Genomic DNA, 21,773 nt, shown 5'->3' on the forward strand with positions numbered 1-21,773 from the left:
CCCTCCAAGCATCAGGGAGGCGCCTCTCAGCCGGTCAGCCAAGGGCTTGCCTTTCTGCTCCTTTTTCTTATTGCCCACTCAGGGGAGCCACCCCAGCATCCCACTCTTCCAGTAGTATCCGCAACAGTTAGAAAAAAACTGAAAAGCCTTAGGTTAGCCGTTAACTGGAGACATGAATGTGCATTTCAGCCTTTGAAGTGAGGGAAAACTGAGACTAAATAGAGTATTATTTCCCAAGCACCAGGGGACTCCACACGATGACTTAGATATAAATTGTTTAAAAAATTGATCTCCATTAAAATGCATCATTTCACGCTGATTTCTTCATCATTGGTAAAGACCATGCAGACAGAACCCCAGGCAGGGTTTCTATTTTCTAATGGGTGTTTTTGGGCAGAGCTTGGCGGTTCTGACCTGCCCCGTGTAAATGGTAAGGTTCAGAAATGCTCGCCTCTGCAGAGAGACTTGGGTTGAGAAGGTGTGGTTGGGAGAGAGACCGGCCCTTGAAGCTGAGGTTTTGTTTCTCTTTCCCACCATCTGGAGTTCAGTCTCCTGGGGCCTTTGTTTAGCCCCAGCCTTCCCACCAGGCCCCAGCCGTCATTCCAGGTGACATTTCTGACATGAGAAAATGGAAATCTGTCCAAGATCTACTAGTAGGAAATTATAAGGTTCTTTAGAAGAAAAAGTTGTTTCCTCCCAAGGGGAGCAGAGAGCTGTTGCCAGAGCCGTCCTCTGGAGGACGAGGCTGAGTCCCGAACGCAGATCGGGAAGCAGGGGGCTCGGCCGGCTGATGTGCTAGGGCTGCAGAAGAGTCGGGTCTCCCGGTGGGAGTCCTGGACTGGCTGCCTGGCGCCTCGTCCCCTCACCCGTGAGCACGCTCATCCCTGCCGTGTGCACGGCTGCTTCCACAGAGGGGAAACAGGCCCACAGAGCCCTCTGCAGAAGGGCCTGACTCCAGGCTGGGCTCCGGCCACTACACCAGGCAGCCCAGTTGTCCTCCACACGTGGGTTTTTAAATGAGTTTAGTGGTGTGCTTGCTTTGGAAGATCACCCTCTGCCTTCCTGCTCAGATTGGTTTATCCAACTTAATTAGATCAACAGTTGCAGCCATGGTCCCGGCTCATTCATTTCTCTAATTGCCAGTGTAAGATGTGCAGACCGATAGGAGTTCTATTAAGCACATCAATTTTCGTGTGGCCAAACAGGTATTTCATAAGGGATTTAATGCCCTCTCTCTCCCTAGACTTCAGCAACAGATGTTAGGTAATTTTTTTTTTTCATGTTCTCATTTCCTGTTTGGCTTCTGTGTGAGGCAAACAGAGTGAGATGCATACGTCTCGTTCTGTAAAGCTGGAACCTGGAGCCAGGTAGCATGAAGGAGGGCATGCGCCCACAGGTTAAGGACTGCACCTGCCAGGCAAGCGTGGTGACTCAGCCCAGAGATTCTGGGTCAGGCCTGAGGTCACTCATTCTGCCCCCTGCCTGGTCCTTCGACCCCCTTCCTGGGAGAAGTGTTTGCCCAACTTAACTCTGACCTGTGCTGTTGGAAAGTTCTATCCAGCCATGAGCCTTAAAGCCCCTGTTTGCTCCAGCACGAAAGCAGCCCCTGACCAAACCTCCCCTGGGAGGGTCTGCCTACGAGGCCACATCTGTGCTGCGTGAGCTTGTCCCAGATGTAGGGGCTTGGGGTCCTCTGGACCAGCCATCTTTCCCCTGTAGTTCCAGTCGGCTCATAATGGGAACCAGTTCTCCGAGGGTGGGTCAACCAGGTCCAAGCTAGGTGTTGGGGTAAAGGGCTTCTTTCCTTCTCCTGGGTCCTTTCTGTGTGTGCAGCTGGGAAAAATTTCATTCCCAGAAGCACCCTTGAATGTGTCAGCTAGCAGGAGAACGCTTCTCTCCTGGGCGGTGACTTAGCTGTGCTTGCTAAGATTTAAGGCGGGTTAGGTTTCCTCGGGTAGGTTGGCTTCCAATGGAAAGTTGTTATTTTAGGGCTTGCTCTTCAAAGAATTTATAGAGCCAAATGTTACAGTTTGTCTCTATAACTAAGACTTTTCCACCATCACAAATTTTAAAAGCAAAAAAAAAAAAAAAAAGCCCTACCGCTGTGGGCAGAGTAGGAAATAGTTTCCAGCTAAGCAGGAGTCTTGTCTTCCATCGAGAACTCTTCCGAAAGTCCCTTATGGAGCTAGTTCCCTGTGAGGAAGTGCCCAATCCCAGCTGACTTCCCCACCCACGTCAGAGTCTGCTTTGATGACTGTGTGTGTGCGTGCGTGTGTGCGCGTGCATGTGTGCGTGAGTGTTGGGACTATATAGTGAATGTGCACTGGCTACTGTTCTCTCTGATTTGAATCTAAGTAAATGTTTAATGAAATGTATAGAATGCTGTCTCTAATGTGACCCTCTCTCCTTATTACTCTCTTATTAACCCACTCCTATGAGACCATCTTATTTCTTACAGATGAATGATGCTATGGGATTTGAATTGCCCTGGGTGTATTTTGTCAGTCTCGTCATCTTTGGGTCATTTTTCGTACTAAATCTTGTACTTGGTGTATTGAGCGGGTAAGCTACACCTCTTTCATCTTGAAAGCAGAGTTCTAGGGACAGCTGCCAGGACCACACAGGCTTTGTTAGATGGGGACCGCCCGGCGGGTGCCAAGCGCTTTATGTGTTCTTTGAGGCGCTTTCCTTTCTGCTGAGGCTTCTCAAATCAAGATGCTTCCTGGAGCCTCACCAGCCTTCACGAAAGGAAATCATAGAACCATTATTGACCAGAAATTAATTAGTGTTGCTGCTTGGGATTTGAATAGTTTCCATTTGCCTGCCCTTTTGTCTGCCCCTCAAATGAGATGCATTTATAATTGCTTTATTGGTCTGGAACCAAACATAATGCAGATTAATCGGTAAAACCATAACTAGATGAGCTGGTCCCATCCGACTTTTGGCAGGTGACGTTTGTAGATTTCAGCAACAGGACTTGTCCTTATTTGAAGGCAAAAAAAAAAAAAGAATGCTAGGCCCTTGGGGGTTCCTGTCCTAGGAGCAAGAATCTTCGGTCAAAGCGCTGAGTGGTCAGGCAGCTGCCCCTGGGGCTCCGCTCTTTAGTAAATGGATTAACTGATAACTGATCTCCTTACATTTTACAGGTAAATGATGCGATAGGATGGGAATGGCCATGGGTGTATTTTGTTAGTCTGATCATCCTTGGCTCATTTTTCGTCCTTAACCTGGTTCTTGGTGTCCTTAGTGGGTAAGCCGCTGGATCATGTCGTACGTCCTGCCGCTGCCGCGTGTGGGCAGCGCTGTGTGTCTCCCAGCTGCTCCCTGCGGCTTCTCTGCATGCGTGTGTGGACTCTGATGTCCCCTCCGTGTGTTGCTTTTGGACTGAACTGTGACTCTCTCTGCCTGTATCTGTCTGTGAGATTCTGTGTTTCTGACGCTTGCCAAACACTATTAATTTAACAAAGACGTTTCCTGTATGCCTATGTGTAGAAGTGGATTACAAGTGAGTAGAAAGGTTCCCAGCCTCGGACTCCCCCAGGAAAGGGTCTCTGTCTTTTGTGGTTTTATTCCATTTGGTATGTAACCTGGCCCTTTTAAGAGACCCACAGGGTATCATGCTTATTTCCAGGGTGTTGAAGCTTTTATATGTCAGGGAGAAATAAGCCTCTGTTAGTGCATAAATACTGAACGATTTCAAAATCGCGCATCCTTCGCATCATTTATCAGCTTGGTTTTCTGCCGCTGTCACTGTGAGCATCTTCCCTCAAAGTCATCCTTCATCTGAACCTTCAGAGTCTTTCTCTCAGGCACAGTAAGGCTCCCCCCGTGCACGTACGAGGCCCACTGTCACCATCCCTGAAGTCCCTTCTGTTACTCCCTCACTCTCTGGATTGACCCTCCACGAGGAGGGCTCCATGGGGCCAGCTGGGGAGGGGACTCGCGGTGCTTCTGGGCCCTGCCTACCTGTAGTTGGAGATGCCATCCCGGGGCCCCATGGGGGGCTCTGCATCCTCGCCACCCCTCAGACGCCCCAGAGAGGACAGCACCCTAGAGAAGGAAGCCAGGGCCTTCAAGGCGTCCTCAGAAGTGGCTCCTGGATGGAACCATTGCAAGAAGGTGGGGTGCAGCCAGAGACCCGGGAAATGCCTGAGTCCCCGAAGAGCAGCTGTCCCTGAGCCCAGGGCTCTCCGGAAGCGCTGCTGACAGGCTCTCTGAGGGAGGTCGCCTGCCCCTCACTCCCTCTGTCTTCTTGTGCCCACACTCGGATCTCAGGGAGGAGATGTCTTCATGCAGTGCTGAGTCAGCAAAGAGAGATTTACCGCATTTCCCTAAATCCTGCCTTTGGCAGCACGGCAAGCAGAGCTGGCGCTCCCCTCTGCCTCCTCCCCTTTCCTCCCCTGGGGCCCGGCCTGCCTGGTTTCGGGGGTGACCGTGTCAGGGGCTCTCCTTGACCGAGGGCGATCATTTCCTCCCGTGGGCGCACACTGCCATGTGAACCCTGATCCAGAAATGCCCTGGGGGCCCGGCTGCTGTGAGAGGAGTGTGGCTGGCCCCGGGTCAAGGGTGATGCTACCCCACACACAGTGTCCCCCTCCAGAGAAATGGCCCCGCGGGCCTCGTGCCCTCTCAGTGAAAACTCCCAAGGCACCTTCTTCCTGGGAGCCTCCTGAGGGACCCCTGGGGCTTCAGGTGGGGGTTGGGAACGCAGGCAGGGGTGTGCCCCTGCAGAAACAGCCTCGTGGTGATTTTGCCCCAGGAACAGCCCTGTACAAGGTTAAGGGCAGTTATGTTAGGAATTCCTTGGCACCCCCGTGTCCTAAACCCAACCAAACGGATGGAGGCCATGGAAACCACTAATTTTAACAGTACCAGTGACATGCCTTATCTCTGAGCTTTGCAGAGTGGGCACCATCGCCGGGCAGGATGGAGCAGCTTAAAAAGGAGAGAAGGAAAGGTTGGGAGGAGGGGCACCTCTTGCAACTGTGGCCGTGCCCACAGTTACCCGACTCCAGAGGGTGCAAACAGGCATGTCCCTCAGGGAACGGCCAGGTTACAGAGATGTGGATTCAGGGAAAATAATAAGTAATTGTAAAGCACTTTTGTGTCAAACCAAGACCAGATACATTCTGAAGGGGAGTGCCAGTGACATGGGAAGTTTTACAATGAACCCCGGGGTTTCCACTGTCAGTACGCTGCTCCTTGGCTCTAGGGGCTGCACACCGCCTCTGCCCACCCGCAGGGCCATCTTGGTAGGGAATGCTGAGGAGGCTTTGTGTAAATTAAAGCAAGGACCCCGACTGCAGCGCAGAGCCTCCCAGCCATGTTGGCCGGTTTGGCCATTTCCCTAGTTCCTGCTGAGTGCCTGGGCCTGGGCCAGAGGCGGGGTGTGCTGAGAGGTCTTGGATGCAGATGGAGGCCTTGTGTGGTGAGGGACATCTGTGAGGGGTGCAGGAGGGCACAGCTGGAGTGGGGTGTAGACGGAGGGCTGTGAGCTGACTCTGCAAGGTGGTATGCTGTCTGCAGGGGGCACTGCTGAGAGCCGGACACTCCCACCTGCCCCACAACTCCCCCTGAACTTTGCCCCCAAATCAAAATGGGTCATCTGTATTCATTTTCTTGTTAAAGCAAATTTAAAAAGTTCTGATTTTCATCTTTGGTTTCGTCACAATCTTTTAGGGAACACCAGAGGGATTATCAAACTAGGAGGATGTAAATGTTAACAGGAAGCTGACTTTGACTGCATAGCCCCTTAGGGACAGACTGTCAGACTAAGACAAACGTAATCCCAAAGCACAGAATCGAAAGGCTCCCATTTAGAAACGTAAGACCACGCCATTGCCTTCTGATGAAGAATCGGCAAATTGCTGGGTGTCTTTGAGTCTGTTAACCACATGGAAGTATTTGTTTCTGCCCCTGGGCACCTCCTTTCCTCAGATGCCATGCCATTATCGTTTGCTTAATCTCATTTTAATCTGCAACCATGATTTGGTGTTGGCACATTTTTAAAGCATTCAAGGACTGATGCTTTGGAAAAATCTTTGGTTTTCCAACAGACCCTTTCTCTCCAGGTGAGTATGAAGTTTGTGACCTGTGCGCCCTGCACAGTCAGGAATGGACATGGACGAGGAGGATACTGATGCCTGGTAGGAGCCCCAATTTCTTCTACAGTGTTGAGATTTCACTTTAGGTTGTCATTGAGGAGGTGGTCCCAGTAGGACCAGGGATTGGAAAGAATGTCTCATTTATGCCTACAATTCAGAGGCAGATTATGTCTGTTCTCATGCTGCTTTTTAGAAGCTTGGTGATTTTTCACTTTTAAAATTGTTCATTTAACTCCTGTCCCTTTGGAGTTTTTTTGTCAGTAAATAGGCAAAATAAGAGAACAAGTTGGTGTTTCTGAGCTTTGTTTCTTTAGAATCACTGCAGATTCCCAGGGAGAAATGGTGGTCGTAGGCCTTGGGATCAAAGCCAGGCATACCTGCAGTAAGGTCAAGGGCCCCCTGGCCCCCGAGGTGTGGTTCAGACCCCTGGGCAGGGACCGGCAGGAGGGAAGGGAGCCCGGAGCCCTGCCAGTGCCGCACCGTAACGCTGGGGCTTCCCTTGGCAGCCCTGAGCCTCCATATCCTGTCCCTCGAACAGGAATGATTCTGTCATGCCTCCTTCCCCACGGGTGGTGGCTTTACATCAGCTGTGAATGTAGAAGTGCTTCAGAAGTGTATACAAGATTTTGTTCTTTCAGTGTATCTTTACCTTAAATCCGTGGCTCTCCTCCCAGTCCCCTCCCTGGGTGAAGTGAGAACAGAAAAGGGCTCTTTGGAAATTATCTGAAGTGTAGCATTTTCTGGACTTCCCAGGAAGTGACTGAGAGAAGCATGCTTTATCACACATATAAACACTGTCTCCTGTGCCTCCCAAGAGGAGGCTGTGGAGGTCCTGTGTCAGCCTGAATCGCTGTCCCTGAAACTCTGTCTGACAGTGGTTGTCCTTGCACAGAGGGGAATGGCATTTTCTGTAATAACACAGTGGTAAACACACTAGCTTTAGAGTTGGATAACCAAGACTCCATTCTTCGCCCTGCCTTTTAGTAGCTGTGAGATTTGGGGCAAATTACTTCCCTTTTGAGTTCCACATCCCTCACCTACAAACTGGAGCTGGTTGTCCCAACCCTGTGGATCCCCTGAGGATCTTGCTTATGTTGTGATGGCCAAGTAAGAGCATATGGAATGGGTTTTCATGTAAGAAATAGCTAACCAGCTCTCAGTCCTCCTAAACGAGTCAATAATAATTGGCCATCTTTGTGAAAAGGCAAAGTTATATAATATTTTTTAATGTTTTATTACATATACTTGTGTGTGTATAATGACATAAACCGATGATTACTGAAGGATATTACTTCACAAACCACCTCCTGGGCCTACTTTAAAGAAGAAATTAAAATCATTTATAATTATCCTGTGAATTCAAAGCTCTGGTTTTGCTAACATCTTATGAGAACACTTTTCTTAAGCAGGCCTCGCATGTCATTAGAAGATAAATGTTCTTTGCAAACCAGATTTTGCAATGTAGAATTGCATGTAAACCCAGCCCGTGACTATACATACAAAATCATTCTGCTCTACATTAATTTGTTCTTTTTGTCCCAGTAAGTTCCCGATCTGTCAGGTCCTGTGTATCTTTCTAAGTCATCCATCCAATTTTATATTATTAGAGGCCTGTTTATCTCAACGTTAGAAGTTTTGAGAGAATGTGGATGAGGTGAAGCATTATAGAAAGCTGGGCCATTTTCAAGCAGGTTGATCTTTCTGAGGTTCTTGGGGCCTTTCTGTACACCCAGTTACATCAGTCCCAGGGCCTAGACAAAGCCTCGGGTGTGGCTACTTTGCTTGTTCAACTCTCGTATAAGAAGAATGGGGAGGAAAGACATGGTGCTGGTGGAACTGCAGACTGTATATGAGAATTTTACAGCAGGATCAGGTTTGAGACACTGTAATTTGTACCCTGGTCCATTTAAATTCACACTGTTATGAGCCCTGGTAAATCAGAGATTGCCTCTGATTTCCTCCATCTGAATGTTGGCCCAGGAGGCAAAACATACCAGGTAGACGGTGGTTGTATTGCTTATGAATATTCTCTAAGTGGAGACATGCTCTCTGGGAATAGGCGTTCTTATAAATTATTCATGACTGGGATTAGATTTTGCTTTCATTCAACACTTCACCAGCATCTGCTGATAGGAAATGAGCAATAGAATTTCTTCCTGTACGTGCTTCTCTGACATATCTTCATCTTAGAAGAGTTAGTTAAATTGCTTACACCATCGAAAGGCTTCATTAGGTAATGGGACAACCAGACTTGGTATGACTGGTTACCACTCTATTGCAGATTCAAGTTGGACTAAGTATTGACCAGATTAAGGAGGTACGGAGAGGTCTAGTCTAAAAACAAAGGGATGGTGGAGGGTCCTTTGTACATAGTTCTTACAATTAAAAGAAAAAGAAAGACAGAAAAGATTTTCTTGTGTGTAATTAGTAAAAGATCAGAATGCCAGACAAAGACACCATTAATGATCACCTGTAGCAAAACACTTCCCCACATTTAGCAGGATTTGTCTCTGGTTTGACTAGGCTAATATGTGAAAGATCTGTCCGCACAGTTGCATGTCTTATCTTGAACGTGGAAGTAATTTTGTGAGTGGGGTTGAGCGCCGCGGGGGAGCCCCAGGGTGCTTCACTAACTTCGCGTGGTTTAGCATCGCTAGAACAAGGAATCAGGTCCTGCTTCAGCTTTAAATGAAATAATGGGAAATTTCCTTTTTCTGATAAACCAAGTTAAACATTTATGTGTACTTTTAAACACTGAACTTTCTTGCTGCAGAGCTAAAAGGCTGCCGGGGGGTAGCTGGCAGCTGGTGCCTGGTGCTGTCGGTACCATGGTACCTGAAGTGCCAGGCTGGAAGCTGTACCTGACATTAGCAAGCGAGTGGCAGCCTCTCTGCCACTGGCTCTCAGCTACTGTTTCCATAGTGATGACTGTTGGGACCAGTGGAAACGAGGTAAGTGAAAGTTTTCACTGATTCTTGTTTCCATCAAGCTGACGTCTGTTACCCCGGCAACAGCAGTGGGCAGCAGCCGGGCCCTAGTAATGGATTCGGTAGTGCGCTCTCCCTTCCAGCCATGGCCACCATCTGTTCCTGACCAAGTGCTTTCGTGTGATGCACAGCAAAGCCCTGTGAGGACCCTGAGGCTCCTCTGGCCACAGGTGCCCTGCTGAGGACCCATTTTGCTGATGGAGAGCCAGGGCCAAGCAGTTGCTTCTCCAGCCACCTTCCCTCCACCGGGCTCTGCTTTGCTGGGGTACAGTTTAGGAAAGGGGGAGGCAGCTGGTGGCATCCGTGTTGCAGGGCTGGCTGCGGGGCCTGTTGGCCCCAAATCCTGGGGGAAGAGAGTTCATTACAGTGCTTCCCTGCAGACACCGGCTCTTCACGAAGCCGTTGGTACCTACATGGTTGAAATTAAAGCCATAATTTGCCTGTGTTCCCGATTCAATTGACGGCATTAACAACTGCTGTCACTTTTACAGTGAAAGCGATGTTTATGAATTTAATAATTTGACTTCTGGTGGTAAACAAACTGACAATTGCCTCTGAGATGCTACTGTCCACCTTATGCCAGCCTTTTGCTTATTTCTGTGTAATATTCTTTTAAAGGCAGGTAAAATTAAAATTAATTGCAGAGATCAAATACTGGTACAGCAGAGCTGCGCAGTATATAAGACCAGCCTGACCATCGTACGGGGACCTCTTTATTAAAGTCTGGCAGTTGTTCCCTTCTTGGAGTTTTGTTTTCATATTTCAGCAGACGTACCCAAGGTGTGCATATCCTCCTCCCGTAGCAGAGGGCATTCCCAGGTCCCCAGGCAAAGGGGAGCCGTCTCTCTTGCCCTGTGAGAGAGGTGCAGAATGACTTGCCATACATGGTCTGGTTTTAAACCCGGAAAGATACCATTAAAGTTTTTTTCCTCTGAAACAAAAGAAAACTCTGAGGGCTGTATCTCTGAGGATCAAATGAAGATATGGATCCCCAATATTATGAGACTTTAGATTGGCCCTCTAGAGGAGCAGTGAGGGGCTGTGGGTTCCTTTGGAGGGCTCTCTGAGTGACTTTGTTCCTTCACAGTGTGGACTAGGGCAGTTTTTAGGGCTGACCCTGTACCGCCTGGCTGGATTTAATATAGCAGAGTAATTAGAAGCAGAAAATCTTGCTAGATCCGTTTTTCTCTTTCTTGGACTTAAGAAAAAATGACTTAATGAACATTTTTTGAGTGCCCACGCAGTAGTAAATGTATTTGCCGAGCATCCTGCTAGGCACAGGGGTTTCATTGGTGAGACAAAAGAGAATTCTTGTCTTCAAAAAGCTTACATCTATTGGGGGAGCAAAAGTTATAAATGTTTTTAAGTTCTCTGTAAGAAATGTATGTGGTGCTGGGAGTGTTTAGCAGGCACAGATGAAGTCTAGGGGGTTCGGGGGACGTATCCTGGAAGGAGAGAATGAATGAGAAGCCATCACATCAGGCAAGACAGGAGAAGAGGCTAGTGGTGGGTACTCAGGTCAAAGGAAAACCCGTGGCATCCCATGCAGGATGGCATGCTATTTGCTGAAGATGCGGAGAGTAGGGCTTGGGCTGCTGAGACAGCTAGAATCTCCAGGGCAGGGTGCTGGGTGTGCATGTGTGCAGAGAAAGGGCTTCAGAAATCGGAGTAGGGATTCTCTTAAATTTTTGACCAGATCCTAAGCTGCTACATACTGGGTGAGACTGAGACCTGGGGGAGGACAGCCATTAGAAGGCCCAGGGTGGCTGGAAAACTCAGAGTTCTGGGAGCCAGAAGGCTTCTGATCAGCTGGAGTGACTGACCTTTGTGGATAGGCAGGATGTTCCAGGGGAAGGTGCAATAAATTTAAAGACACAGGCTAAAAATAAGAGAATGGAGGAACTATATTAACACTACACTGAGTGGACCTCAAGGAGTATTTCTAGAGACAGAGCTATTTCCTAAGAGGACTAGTACATCAGAAGACATAAGGATTCTAAATGTAGTTGCATGTAATGAGCTTTAAAATGCATGAAGGAAAAACTATAAAAATTAAGTGGAGAAACTGATAAATCTACAAACAGATGAAAATTTTTATAATCCCCTTTCAATAATTGATAGAGTAAGGAGATGAAAAGTGCTTAGATAATATCTAAACCCCATCACCAACTTGACCTAATTGATATTTATAGAACACCACATCCAGTAAGTGCAGGATACACATGCTGTTCAAGAACACATGGAAAGTTCTCCATGATAGACCACATCTGTGCAGTAAAAAAAGGTCTCATGACATCTCAAAAGATTGAAATCTTAGTAAGTATATTTTTTCTAGCAGCAATAGATTTAAATAGCCAATACCAATTAGCTATCCATATAGTCCTCCAAATATTTGAAAATAAATAACACATCTCTAACTGACCATTCAAAGAAAAATATTATAATCAAAATTAAAAAATATTTTAAACTGAAAATGAAAGTATTGCCTCTCAGAATTTGCATTATAGGCTTAATTGCCTATTTAGTAAAGAAGAAAGATTTAAATTCAGTGATACACACATTCTCATCTAAGAACCTAGAAAAAAAGAGCAGATAAGAAATAAGTCAGTAAGACAGAAAACACAAATAGGTAAAATTACCAAAGATAAAAGTGGGCTGGCTCTTTTAAAAGTTCATTAAAATTAAGAAATCCCTAGCAAGACTAATCAAAAAAGAAAAAGGCAAATAACAAATTGCCAGCATTAGAAATTAAAGAGAAGACCTCACCACAGATTTTACAGACATTAAAACAATAACAAGAGAATAAGGTAAATAATTTTATGATAATAAGATCAAGAGAAATTTAAATTCCTTGAAAAACACAGCTTATCAGAACAGGCTCAATAAAAAAATAAAAAACTGAAGAGGCTTATATTTGCTTTTGACATAGAAATCAAAATCACCTCTCAAAGAAAAGGGAGGCCTTAATGATGTCAAAAGTGAATTCTGTCAAACAATTTAGAGAGAAATAATACCATTTAGTACCATTCCTAGAAAAGAACTCAGTTAAGGAGAGGTGAACACTGCCCTGCTCATTTTTTGAGGCCAGAATATCCTCAATACCAAAAACAAACAGACATAATAAGAAAAGAATATCCTTTTTTAATATGGACATAAAAATTCTCAGTTAAGTATTAGCAAATTGAGTCTAGCAAAATGAAAGGAATAATACCTCAAAACCATGTGAGGTTTATACCCAAAATACAAGGTTGGTTCACCATTGGAAAATCAAGCAATGTAATTACCATATTAATAGAATGAAGGAGAAAAATCATGTGCTAATCTCAATAAGTGCAAACTACTGGCAATATTCTATAACCATTGATGATAAAAACTCTCAGCAAATTAGGAATATAGGGGAACTTAACCTGAAGAAGGTTTGTCTATAAAAAAAAACAACAGCAACAACTGTAACTGACATCATACTCAATGGTGAAAGACTGAATGCTTTATTCCTAAGATTAGGAAGAAGATAATCATTCCTCTCTCAAGCCTTTTATTCAACATTATATTGAAGTACTGGCTAGTGCATTAAGGCAATAAAAATGATGTAAAAGAAAGAAAGAAAGCAAAAGCTATTTCTCTTCACAGAAAATATGATTATCTATATAAAAAGTCCTAATGAGTTGACCAAAAACCTACTAGAATTAATAAGTGAATATAGCAAGGTCGTAGGATACAAAGTTAGTATACAAAAATCAATTTTATTCCTATATATGAGCTAAAAGCATGTGGAAAGTAAAATTTGAGACAATTTATAATAACATCAAAAAAGTACTTAGGAATAAAGATAAGAAAAGATAATGGAAGACCTCTATACTAAAAACTATAGAACACTGATTAGTAAAATTAATGATGGTCTAATGAAGATGCCCCATAATCAAGGGTTGGAAGACTCAATATTGTTAAGATGTCCATTTTCCTCAAATTTATCTATGCACTCAATGCTGTTCCATGTAAATTTTAATAGCCATTTTTTTTTTTTAGAAACTGACACACTGATCCTAAAATTTATTTAAAATTGCAAAGGATCTATAATAAACAATCTGGACAAAGAACAAAGTTGGAGGACTAACACTACTGATTTCAAGACTTACCATAAAGCAAAGTAAATACAAATCATTTTAACATAAAGAGAGATGTGGAACAGTTGAATGGAAAAGAAAATCTGGAAATACATATATATTGTCAATTGTTTTTTGACAAAGATGCTAAATAATTCAATGGAGAAAGGATAATCCTTTCAGTAATATGATGCTGGAAAAAGTGGACTTCTGTTTGCAAAAAGAAAGAAAAAACACTGACCCTTGGGTCACAGCAGATACAATACTGACTTGAAATGTGTCATAGATCTAATTAGAAAGCTAAAAATGCAAATGTTTTAAAATATTGTTTCTGTTCTTCAGAAATAAGAAATTGAAAGGGAAGCCACATGCTAGGAAAAATTATTCACAATACAAGGCCTGGATCTAGAATGTACAAAGAACAATTAACAACTATAATAAGATAAACAACCCAATTAAAAATTGTCAAAGACTTGAACATATAATATGTATACATATAATTTGAGTCATATATATTCAGAAGAATATACACAAATAGCCAATGTACATGTAAAGATGTTTAATATCATTAGTCATCTGAGAAGTGCAAGTTAAAACTTCAGTGACGTGTACCACCACATATATGGTAGAATAGCTAAAAAAAAATGGAGAATACCAAGTGCTAGCAAGAGCATAGAGCAATTTGCATGCTCATACATGGCTCATAGAAACATAAGATGATACAGCTACTTTGGAAAAGCTTGTCAATTTCTCATAAAATTTATGTATATGCTTACCACATTGGCCCGGCAGTTCTATTCCTAGGATTTACCCAAGAGAAAATCTATATCCGTAAAATGGCTTGTATATGGACATTCATAGGACCTTGTTCACAGTGGCTCCAAACTGGAAAAAAACCCAAATATCAATCAACAGGTAAATAGATAAGGAAACTGGTATATTCAGACATTGGAATACTATTCAACAGTAAAAAGAGTGAAGTACTAATACAACATTATCAATGGAGCTCAGAAACATTTTACTGAGTCAAAGTAGCCAGACACAAAAGAGAACAATGGCGTGGTTCTATTTATATGAAGTGTGGGAACAGGCAAAGTGCATCTATAATAAATCAGATTTTCTAGGGTGGGAGGGTTAACTGGGAAAGGGAATGAGATAACTTTTTGGGTGATGATATAAATGTTGTGTATCTTGATTGGGGTGTTGTTTATGTAGGTGTTAACAGGAGCCAAATCATAAACTTAAAACTTAGGCATTTTTGTTCATGACTTGTATCTTGATGAATTGATTTCAAAATACCATTAAAATAGAATTAAAAGAGACTTTTGCTTCTGGTTACGATGGAGTAATAGATGCCAGATTTGCCCTCCTTCCTGAAATAACAAAACCCAAAACAGGCAATGAATGTCAGACAGTGGTTTTCAAGGCACTGGACATCAGGCCATGAATCCTGGGCAGTGATCCCTGAGAAATGGGAAGTAAAATAATTGAGCTGCATGATTGGCCCAGCTTATACTGACTTGAGGGAGCTCCTGCACCCCAGCAAAGAAGGGGGACCCGGGCAGAGCCCTGGGCTCTCCCTCAGTTGACAAGACAAAGCTAAGGATCTACAGTAAATAAGGTGGCAAGGGTGTGCAGAACAGGGTACCAGAGAGAAGAGAACTGGAATTCTAGAGATCAGAGGAGGTCCCCTTATGATTCAGTGGAGTGCTTTCAGCACGTCTGTGAGGAAACTGCCCAAGGCTGGGGACAGGGCACTGGGACAGATCAGAAGGGACGATGTTTAATGCTCACATAGGGCCAGCAGTATTGCCTGTTCCCACCAGTCAGACTGGAAAAACTCATGATTCGTGGAACATGGGGTGGAATACTCAGAAAGGATTTATCTCAGTGAAAAATAATTAGCTTTACACTGATCAGTGCTCCACACTGACCTACTAGATCGTTAAAGTGTCAAACATTTTGACCCAGATAATTTAACTGCACCCTATAACAAAGGCCTAGTGTATTTCTAAGAATACAAAAATATCTAGCTTCCAATAAGAGAAAACTTAAAACATCTGGCATTCAGTCAAAGTTTCCTGGGCCTGCAAAAAAGCAGAATAACATGACTCATAATGAGAAGATTTAATCAATCAGTTGCAAGCAGCCTTGAACTCACACAGATGTTAGAATTAGCAGAAAAGGACGTAAAAAGGCTCATAACTCTTCCATATGTTCAAAATGTTAAATAGAGTCATGGAGGATATAAGAAATATGTACAAAAATCAAGATCCTAAGAATTAATGAGCGATGTACAAGACCTGATCTACACAAAACTTTGCTGAAAGAAATTGAGGAAGACTTCAAAAATTAGAAGGATATGTAATGTTTATGGCTTGGAAAACTCGATTTATCAAGATGTCAGAAGACATCATTTCGAGAAGGTGCTTTTCTTTTTAAAGAGAAGAAAGGGAAGAGAAGATGGGGGCAGACAGACATTCGGTGCGGTAGTGGGAAGCTGGGACTATTCTTGCGTAATTCTCAGTTTCTCTGAGGCAGGAGGCTAGGTCAGTGGCTGAGGATGAGGGGGTAGGTGGCAGAATCCCGTGTCTGAGGAGAGTGGAGAAGGTTCCAGTCAGTCACTGCAGGGAGTTAGGGAGCGAGCGGACCGGGTCGCCGAGCTGGGTGTTAGGTGGTGCCGAGATCCTAAATGAAGCCGGCGATGCTGAATCTGTATTGATGTCATCCTAGTTCACTTATGACTGTAGCCACGTTCCACTGCTCTTACCCAGGTACAGAAAAAGGGAGTATTTGAGCTCACCTAGGGCAGGAGTTTTGCCATCTATATATAGTAAAAAGACGGCAAAGGGGTGAGGTGTTGTCAAAAACATCACTGAACAGATGACTGATGGATCATGAAATACTAAGATTAGAAGGAAAGGAGAGGCCCAACAGATTGGGAGAAAATGGAAGGGTCATTGGACTAGACATTCCAAAGAAGTAAAAGATGTTTATAGTGGGAATAAACAGATTGTCTGGTATGAGAGGAGGTTATAGTCAGCAGAAAGCTTGAATTCTTGATTAAGGATGATAACACTTTGGGGTGTGACAGTGGGACTGGGCGGCTGAAGTGGCGTGGGGGAGACGGTCATTGGAGATTGGCATGCTGACCCCAGGGTTGGTGGGGTCAGCCAGGGGCTGCCTGAATGCTCAGAGATGGTCACAGCCCATTGGCACCATCCCCAAAGGGACATGTCAATTTTGATTGGTGAATTTTCATAGCAGGATAGGGAATGTTGATCTAGATGTTAAGAGAAACAGAAAACCAGCTCCACCCTGAGACCCTGAGTGGGTGGGTCTGGAAGGGCCGCTAGGGAAGCCAAGCAGCAAGCTTGAGGCTGACCCGGCTTCCCATCAAAGCAGAGAGGTTGGGGGTCCCTTTGAAGAGTCCGAGGCTCCAGGAGAGCGTGTCCCCTAGGACCAGGAATTCCACAGGGCAGGGTTGAAGAGTGAGGGAAGGCCGAGCCCATGACAGGGCAGGAGCATGGGGCTGGGGGGCCCTACGTCGGGGGGTGTTGGGTGCATGCCTTGAACTTTGGGGCTTTTCAGCTTCTTAGTCTAGGAGGCTTTTGTTGTGTCTGTGGGCTCTGGTTCAGTGGTGATAGCACACGCCTGCCCAAGACATGCTGTTCCCAGAGGGCACCTGTGCTTGCATCACATGCTGTTGCTCACAGACAAGCCCACAGAGACACGCTGAGGGCCTTCAGGGCCCCGGGTGGATGCCAGCACTGCACCCTCTTCCTCCTCGGCCACCAGTCAAGGGTATTCTGGCATCAAATCCATACCCAGCATTGGGCCCTAGGGAGGTAATGTGTGTTGGCAGGTCAGAGAGGGCACCCCTGAGGAGGCCATATCCAAGTAGGCGTTGAAGGAAGGGCATTTGTAAGGGTGTAAGGGAGGAAGGACATGTTCCAGGTCCTGGCAAATGGTGAGAGAGCAGGGCCTGGTGCATTGCATGAGTCAGGAGCCCGTGAGTTGCTGCAAGGCGGCCCAGGTGCTCTGTTGGCAGCGAGCAGGTAGGTGGCAGGTGGGTGCGTATGGGGAATGCCCTGTGAGTGAGGCAGGATTTTTTTTCTTTAATTTATGGAAGCTCTTGAGGTGTTTGAAAATAAGGTGAGGGAGTAGAGCTGGGTCTGGAAGGGTGGAATGGAATGACAGGTTCCCAGGTGGGGGGCTAATGCCACATCTCCCCAGGCAATGGGGGTGCTGTGGGGTGCAGTGGTTGAGGCGGAAACGAAGGAGTTGATGCAGAAGATGTCATGGTCAGTGCCTCTCAGATGAGGAGACGACTGTGGGTTTGACTGTCGGCTCTGGGGCACGGACTGTGGGAGATCTTCTCTCACGGCTCGTAGCTGTTCCGGTGGCAGCTTAGACAGGTGCCAGGCTCCGGACCCCGTGCTGTGTACAGTTCCTTCCATTCAGTCTCCTTGACCACTTCAGTGGAGTGCTTTTTGCCTCCATTTCACAAATGGGAAAACAAGGCTCAGAGAAGTTTCACTTTTCTCCAAATCACACAGCTAGTAAGCTAGGAATTAAATCTAGGTCTGCTCTCCGCCAGAGCCCAAGCTGCTTTCTTGTCAGCTGCAAGCTCTTCTGTGTCTGGCAAGGGGACCTCCTCTACCCACCGTGGGGTCCCGTTTACTGGGACTGGGTCTGTGTGACTGCATCCTAAGCACTTCTGTTATTCAGGCTTGGCCAGTGTCCTTCTCTTCTCAAAATTAATTACACAAAGCGAAGTGAAACAAAGGAACATGGAGGCTTCAGAGAAATGCGTCTCTATTTCTCTTACAACTGCTTGTGCACAAGTCCCACTCTAGCTCAGGTGGTCCTTTAGGAGCCCTTTCCTGGGGGATGGATCTCCCTGAATCTTTGAGCCTCCCCTGTGTTGTGATGCTTGTTCCCTTGTTCTCAGCTAAGTCTGATGGTCCAGGGAGAGTACTTGCCCCCATTCTGCCCTGCAAGGGGGAGTTCCTCCTGGGAGAGACCCCATCTCCTCTCAGAGCCTCTCACCAGGTGGGGTGCCTCTGACATGGCCAGTGGGTGGGATTTGGGCTGCAATTCCTGTAGGCGTTGCTCTGAGGACAACACAGCAGGTGGGCTCACTTCTAGCTGCTTCCTGGGCAGCGTTGCTCAACTGCATCAGACCCTAGCGGCAGACCTCTGCCCGGGCCAGCCTAGCCGTCCATCTCTTGGCCCAGGCCTTGCACCCAGCAGACTGTTGTGCACGGGCAGGACACGCCCTGGGCTCTTGGCACCTTCAAACGTGTTTATTTTTAGTGCTTCTCCCACCCTCCTGAGTCAGACTTCAGGTACACATTTTCCTTATTTTTCTTTAAAAACTAGAATCTGGGAAGTCTAGCAAGATGTGTCTCTCAAGTGACTTCTTAAGTAGCAGCAGCATTTGAAGCCTGTCACAGGAAGATATGGTGATGACGTCTTGCTCTCTTGATTGAGAAGTTTCATTCCAAGAGAGTGATGTTAGACGAGAGAGCTCATGGTTTTAAAGAGCCCCTCTTACAGCCTGTTTTGCAAAAAGCAGACTGAAACAAGAAATGTTTAACTGGAGCATGCAATCTGCATGGATTCTTGTTGGGGAAATTTCCTGCTAGAAGCCTTGGACTGTCTTTGGTAACCATGGAAACAAACTCTTCAAAGAGCATCTCTTCTGTCCTCAGACATGATACGGTGAAAGGAAAGTGTTTCATTCTGAGGTGCCTGAGATACTTTATTTCCACGGATGACTTTTTTTTTTAAGACTTTACAGGAATCTGGCTGTCTTTGTTTTTTGTGTTTTGTGTTTTTCTTTTTTTAATGACAATGGTGAGTATGGTTTTAGGTAGATAGAAAGTCACATGGGTGTTTGTGATCAGGTATATCTGTGTAAAAAAAAAAATCAACAAGTGTGTGTGATGGTTCACATTAAAAAAAATGTTTCCCACAATCCATGCCTTTGACATGATCATTAATGTAAGACCTGAGCCTATAAAATTATTTATTAAGTTCACTTAGCCTGTTCTTATCAAACAGCTACCAATTGCCAGGGTTTGTGGTAAGGAACTTATAGACAAAGATAAGACAGATATGGCCTCTGCTCCACAGAGCTTACAGTCTAGTGTGTAAAAGAAAATATTAAATAATAATCGCAGGGCTGTGTAGTACATTCTCCACATGTGAGACTCATTCAGGAAATACTCAGGATACCAGAGAAATGTCCTTATCAGCAGGCCCAGAGAGCGGAGCAGGGAAGAGCGTTTGAGCTCACTTAGGGACTAGCACACATAGTGGCCTGGCGCGGAGAACTCTGCACCTCGGTGAGAATGAGTGAGCCTTAGGATGGCTGAGTCCAGAGCTCAAGGACAAGTGGTCAGCAAGGACCGGGGGCGATGAAAGAAGGGCAGACAGGTGACGCCTTCGTTCACCACGCCCCAACCTCCCATCTCTGCCCAGGAGGGCGAGTGCCACCTGTCCTCGGTCCCCGAGGTTGGACGTGTACAGGCCTGCCCGGGCGCTGTCCACAGCAGATAACCTTGTCATTAAATGCCAGGGAACACCTACTCTGAAAATGGTTCATCTTCCCCAAAGATGGAAACTGTTTTCTGTTTAAGCCGTCTTCACAGATTGTAATGTCGACAGGAGCAGTCAAGGGCATGAGAAGGGAGGGTCGGTTTGAGGACACCCAAACCTTTGCAAACAGAGAAACTAGGAGGCACTGAATCCCTTCACGAAAAGATTCGCCGTGGCGGTTATTCAGTCATGAGTTCCCGAGTGCCACGGTGGCATTTGGTGATTAGAAATGTGATTGTGGGACGTTTTCACCATATCTTCATCAGTATGTTGGCTGTCTATAGAAAAGGGCCTTCATTTTCTATGTCCCTTTTGCCAGTCAGCAGTCCCCTCCCCTAAGGGGTGGCCACTGCCTAGCTTGCTGCTGAAGACCGCCATCACTGGCCAGCTCTTCCCCCTCCTGGCTGTTACCTGCGAAGAAGCAGATCTTCCGGTGGCATGGTGCCATCCCCAGGCCCACAGCTGCCATTCTGGCCTGTTTGTCTCTCGCAGAGACGGTGCTTGGGTTGATCCTGGCTCTTTGTGGTTGTGGGAGGATGGGAACAGAGCTGATATCTTGATGAACTTTGAGCCAGTGCTGCTAATGAAACCTTTTTTTTTTTAATGCGAACCATCACATATTTGTTGATTTTTTTTTTTTTTTTTACAAAACCCCTGGTTTCCTTGAACTGAAACTGAACTTGCATGCTTTCCAAGTTAAACATGAAAACATTTTTTGAACCAAACTACTTTTTCATTCTGTTTCATTTCCTTTATGTCTGTATAGGGGAAATAATTGAGGTCTAAGGAAGATTGGCCTCCGCAGATAAAGATCAGTGGGTTACATCTGCAGCTTCCCCCTACCCTTTGCCTTTTGGAAATGCTTTTTGTGTGTTTTTTTTTTTGGGCGGGTGGGTGGGGGGGGGGTTGAGTGAGTTCCCATGTGTCACAATGTGGTTTGATGATCAGAAATGTGATTGTGGAGGATTTTCATCAACATATTGGCTGTCTAGACAATATGTAACGTGACCCCGCAGAACCCCCATTTGGCCTTGGCCCTGTTCTTAAAGTGAATTTGATTTCTGTGTTTTACTAGAAATCTGAGTCTCTATGATTCTCTTAGCTCACTGAAGGTTTTCATGCTTTTTGTGTGTGTTTTCTCTGTATGTCAACACATGTGTGTGTAAATGTGAAAGCATTCGTTTGTCTAAATTTTATTTGTCTTGGTCTGGTTAGAGCAAATGGCATTACAACCCAAGAAAAAACTCTTTCTCTAAATCTACATGATATCCAGTGGCCCGCTTATTTTATGGGGCATTTGAGGAATAACACATTTCAGAGCAAACTGTGTGCCACCGTGTCGGTGGCAGTCACGTTCGACCTGCACTGCCATCTGAACGTGATGGCTTGCCTCGGGCAAGTGCTTTCTCTCCACAAGCGTTGATTGAGCCACTGCTCCCAGGGCCTGTAAATCCTACTTAATGTCAGGGTTTGGGGAGCTCTCCAGAGTGAGGGGCCCCTCAGGAGGGAGGCTGGCTGGGGCATGAGGGGCAGCATGTGGGGAGTGTGCAGAAGGGTGCTGCCGCCTTTCCCTAGGCCTGCAGTGGGGCTGGGTGAAATCAGCACGCCGGATGCGCAGTGCATCCAGTCCTGCCCCGATTCCTGATCCTGACCAAGAAGCGTCCCATCCCCGTGCCTCCTGAGCCAAGAGGCAGGGGGATGGGGAATCTAGTGGGACGCAGCTTGGTTTGGGCCATGGTTGTCCTCTTTACAGGGCATGTGACATGGGGCCAGGAATGTGACCCTGTTGAACCTCCGTTCTGGCCTTGGTCCTGTTCTGCCTGTCCATGTCGAGGTCGGAGCGGCCTGTGCCACAGTGAATGTGTGTCCGCTTTGAGGACTCCCCATGAAATCCCAAAGAGGTTTGTCTCTGTTATTATGAGAGACAGGGAACTGCAGGAAACCAGGTCGGCCCCCCTAGCTGCGTGGCTCAG

The 21,773-nt window shown here is 45.9% G+C and overlaps 1 protein-coding gene across 14 annotated transcripts in view; it reads left to right on the forward strand.

The window, feature by feature from the left end:
* Nucleotides 1-21,773, forward strand: part of CACNA1D (calcium voltage-gated channel subunit alpha1 D) — a 254,841-nt gene that overhangs the window by 143,455 nt on the left and 89,613 nt on the right. For 10 of the 14 annotated variants that reach the window (XR_012128885.1, XR_012128884.1, XR_012128886.1 and 7 more), the window contains exon 8: nucleotides 3,147-3,250. Coding sequence is in view for 11 of the 14 variants with exons in the window: in XM_073230716.1 (XP_073086817.1) it covers nucleotides 3,147-3,250 (104 nt within the window). In the remaining 3 variants the exon portion in view is untranslated. Of the gene's footprint in view, nucleotides 1-2,458; nucleotides 2,563-3,146; nucleotides 3,251-21,773 lie in introns of all 14 variants that reach the window. The other 4 variants (XM_073230715.1, XM_073230720.1, XM_073230721.1 and 1 more) reach the window with 1 other exon arrangement.

The sequence above is a fragment of the Manis javanica genome, chromosome 3 (genome assembly GCF_040802235.1).
Source record: "Manis javanica isolate MJ-LG chromosome 3, MJ_LKY, whole genome shotgun sequence".
NCBI lineage: Eukaryota > Metazoa > Chordata > Mammalia > Pholidota > Manidae > Manis > Manis javanica.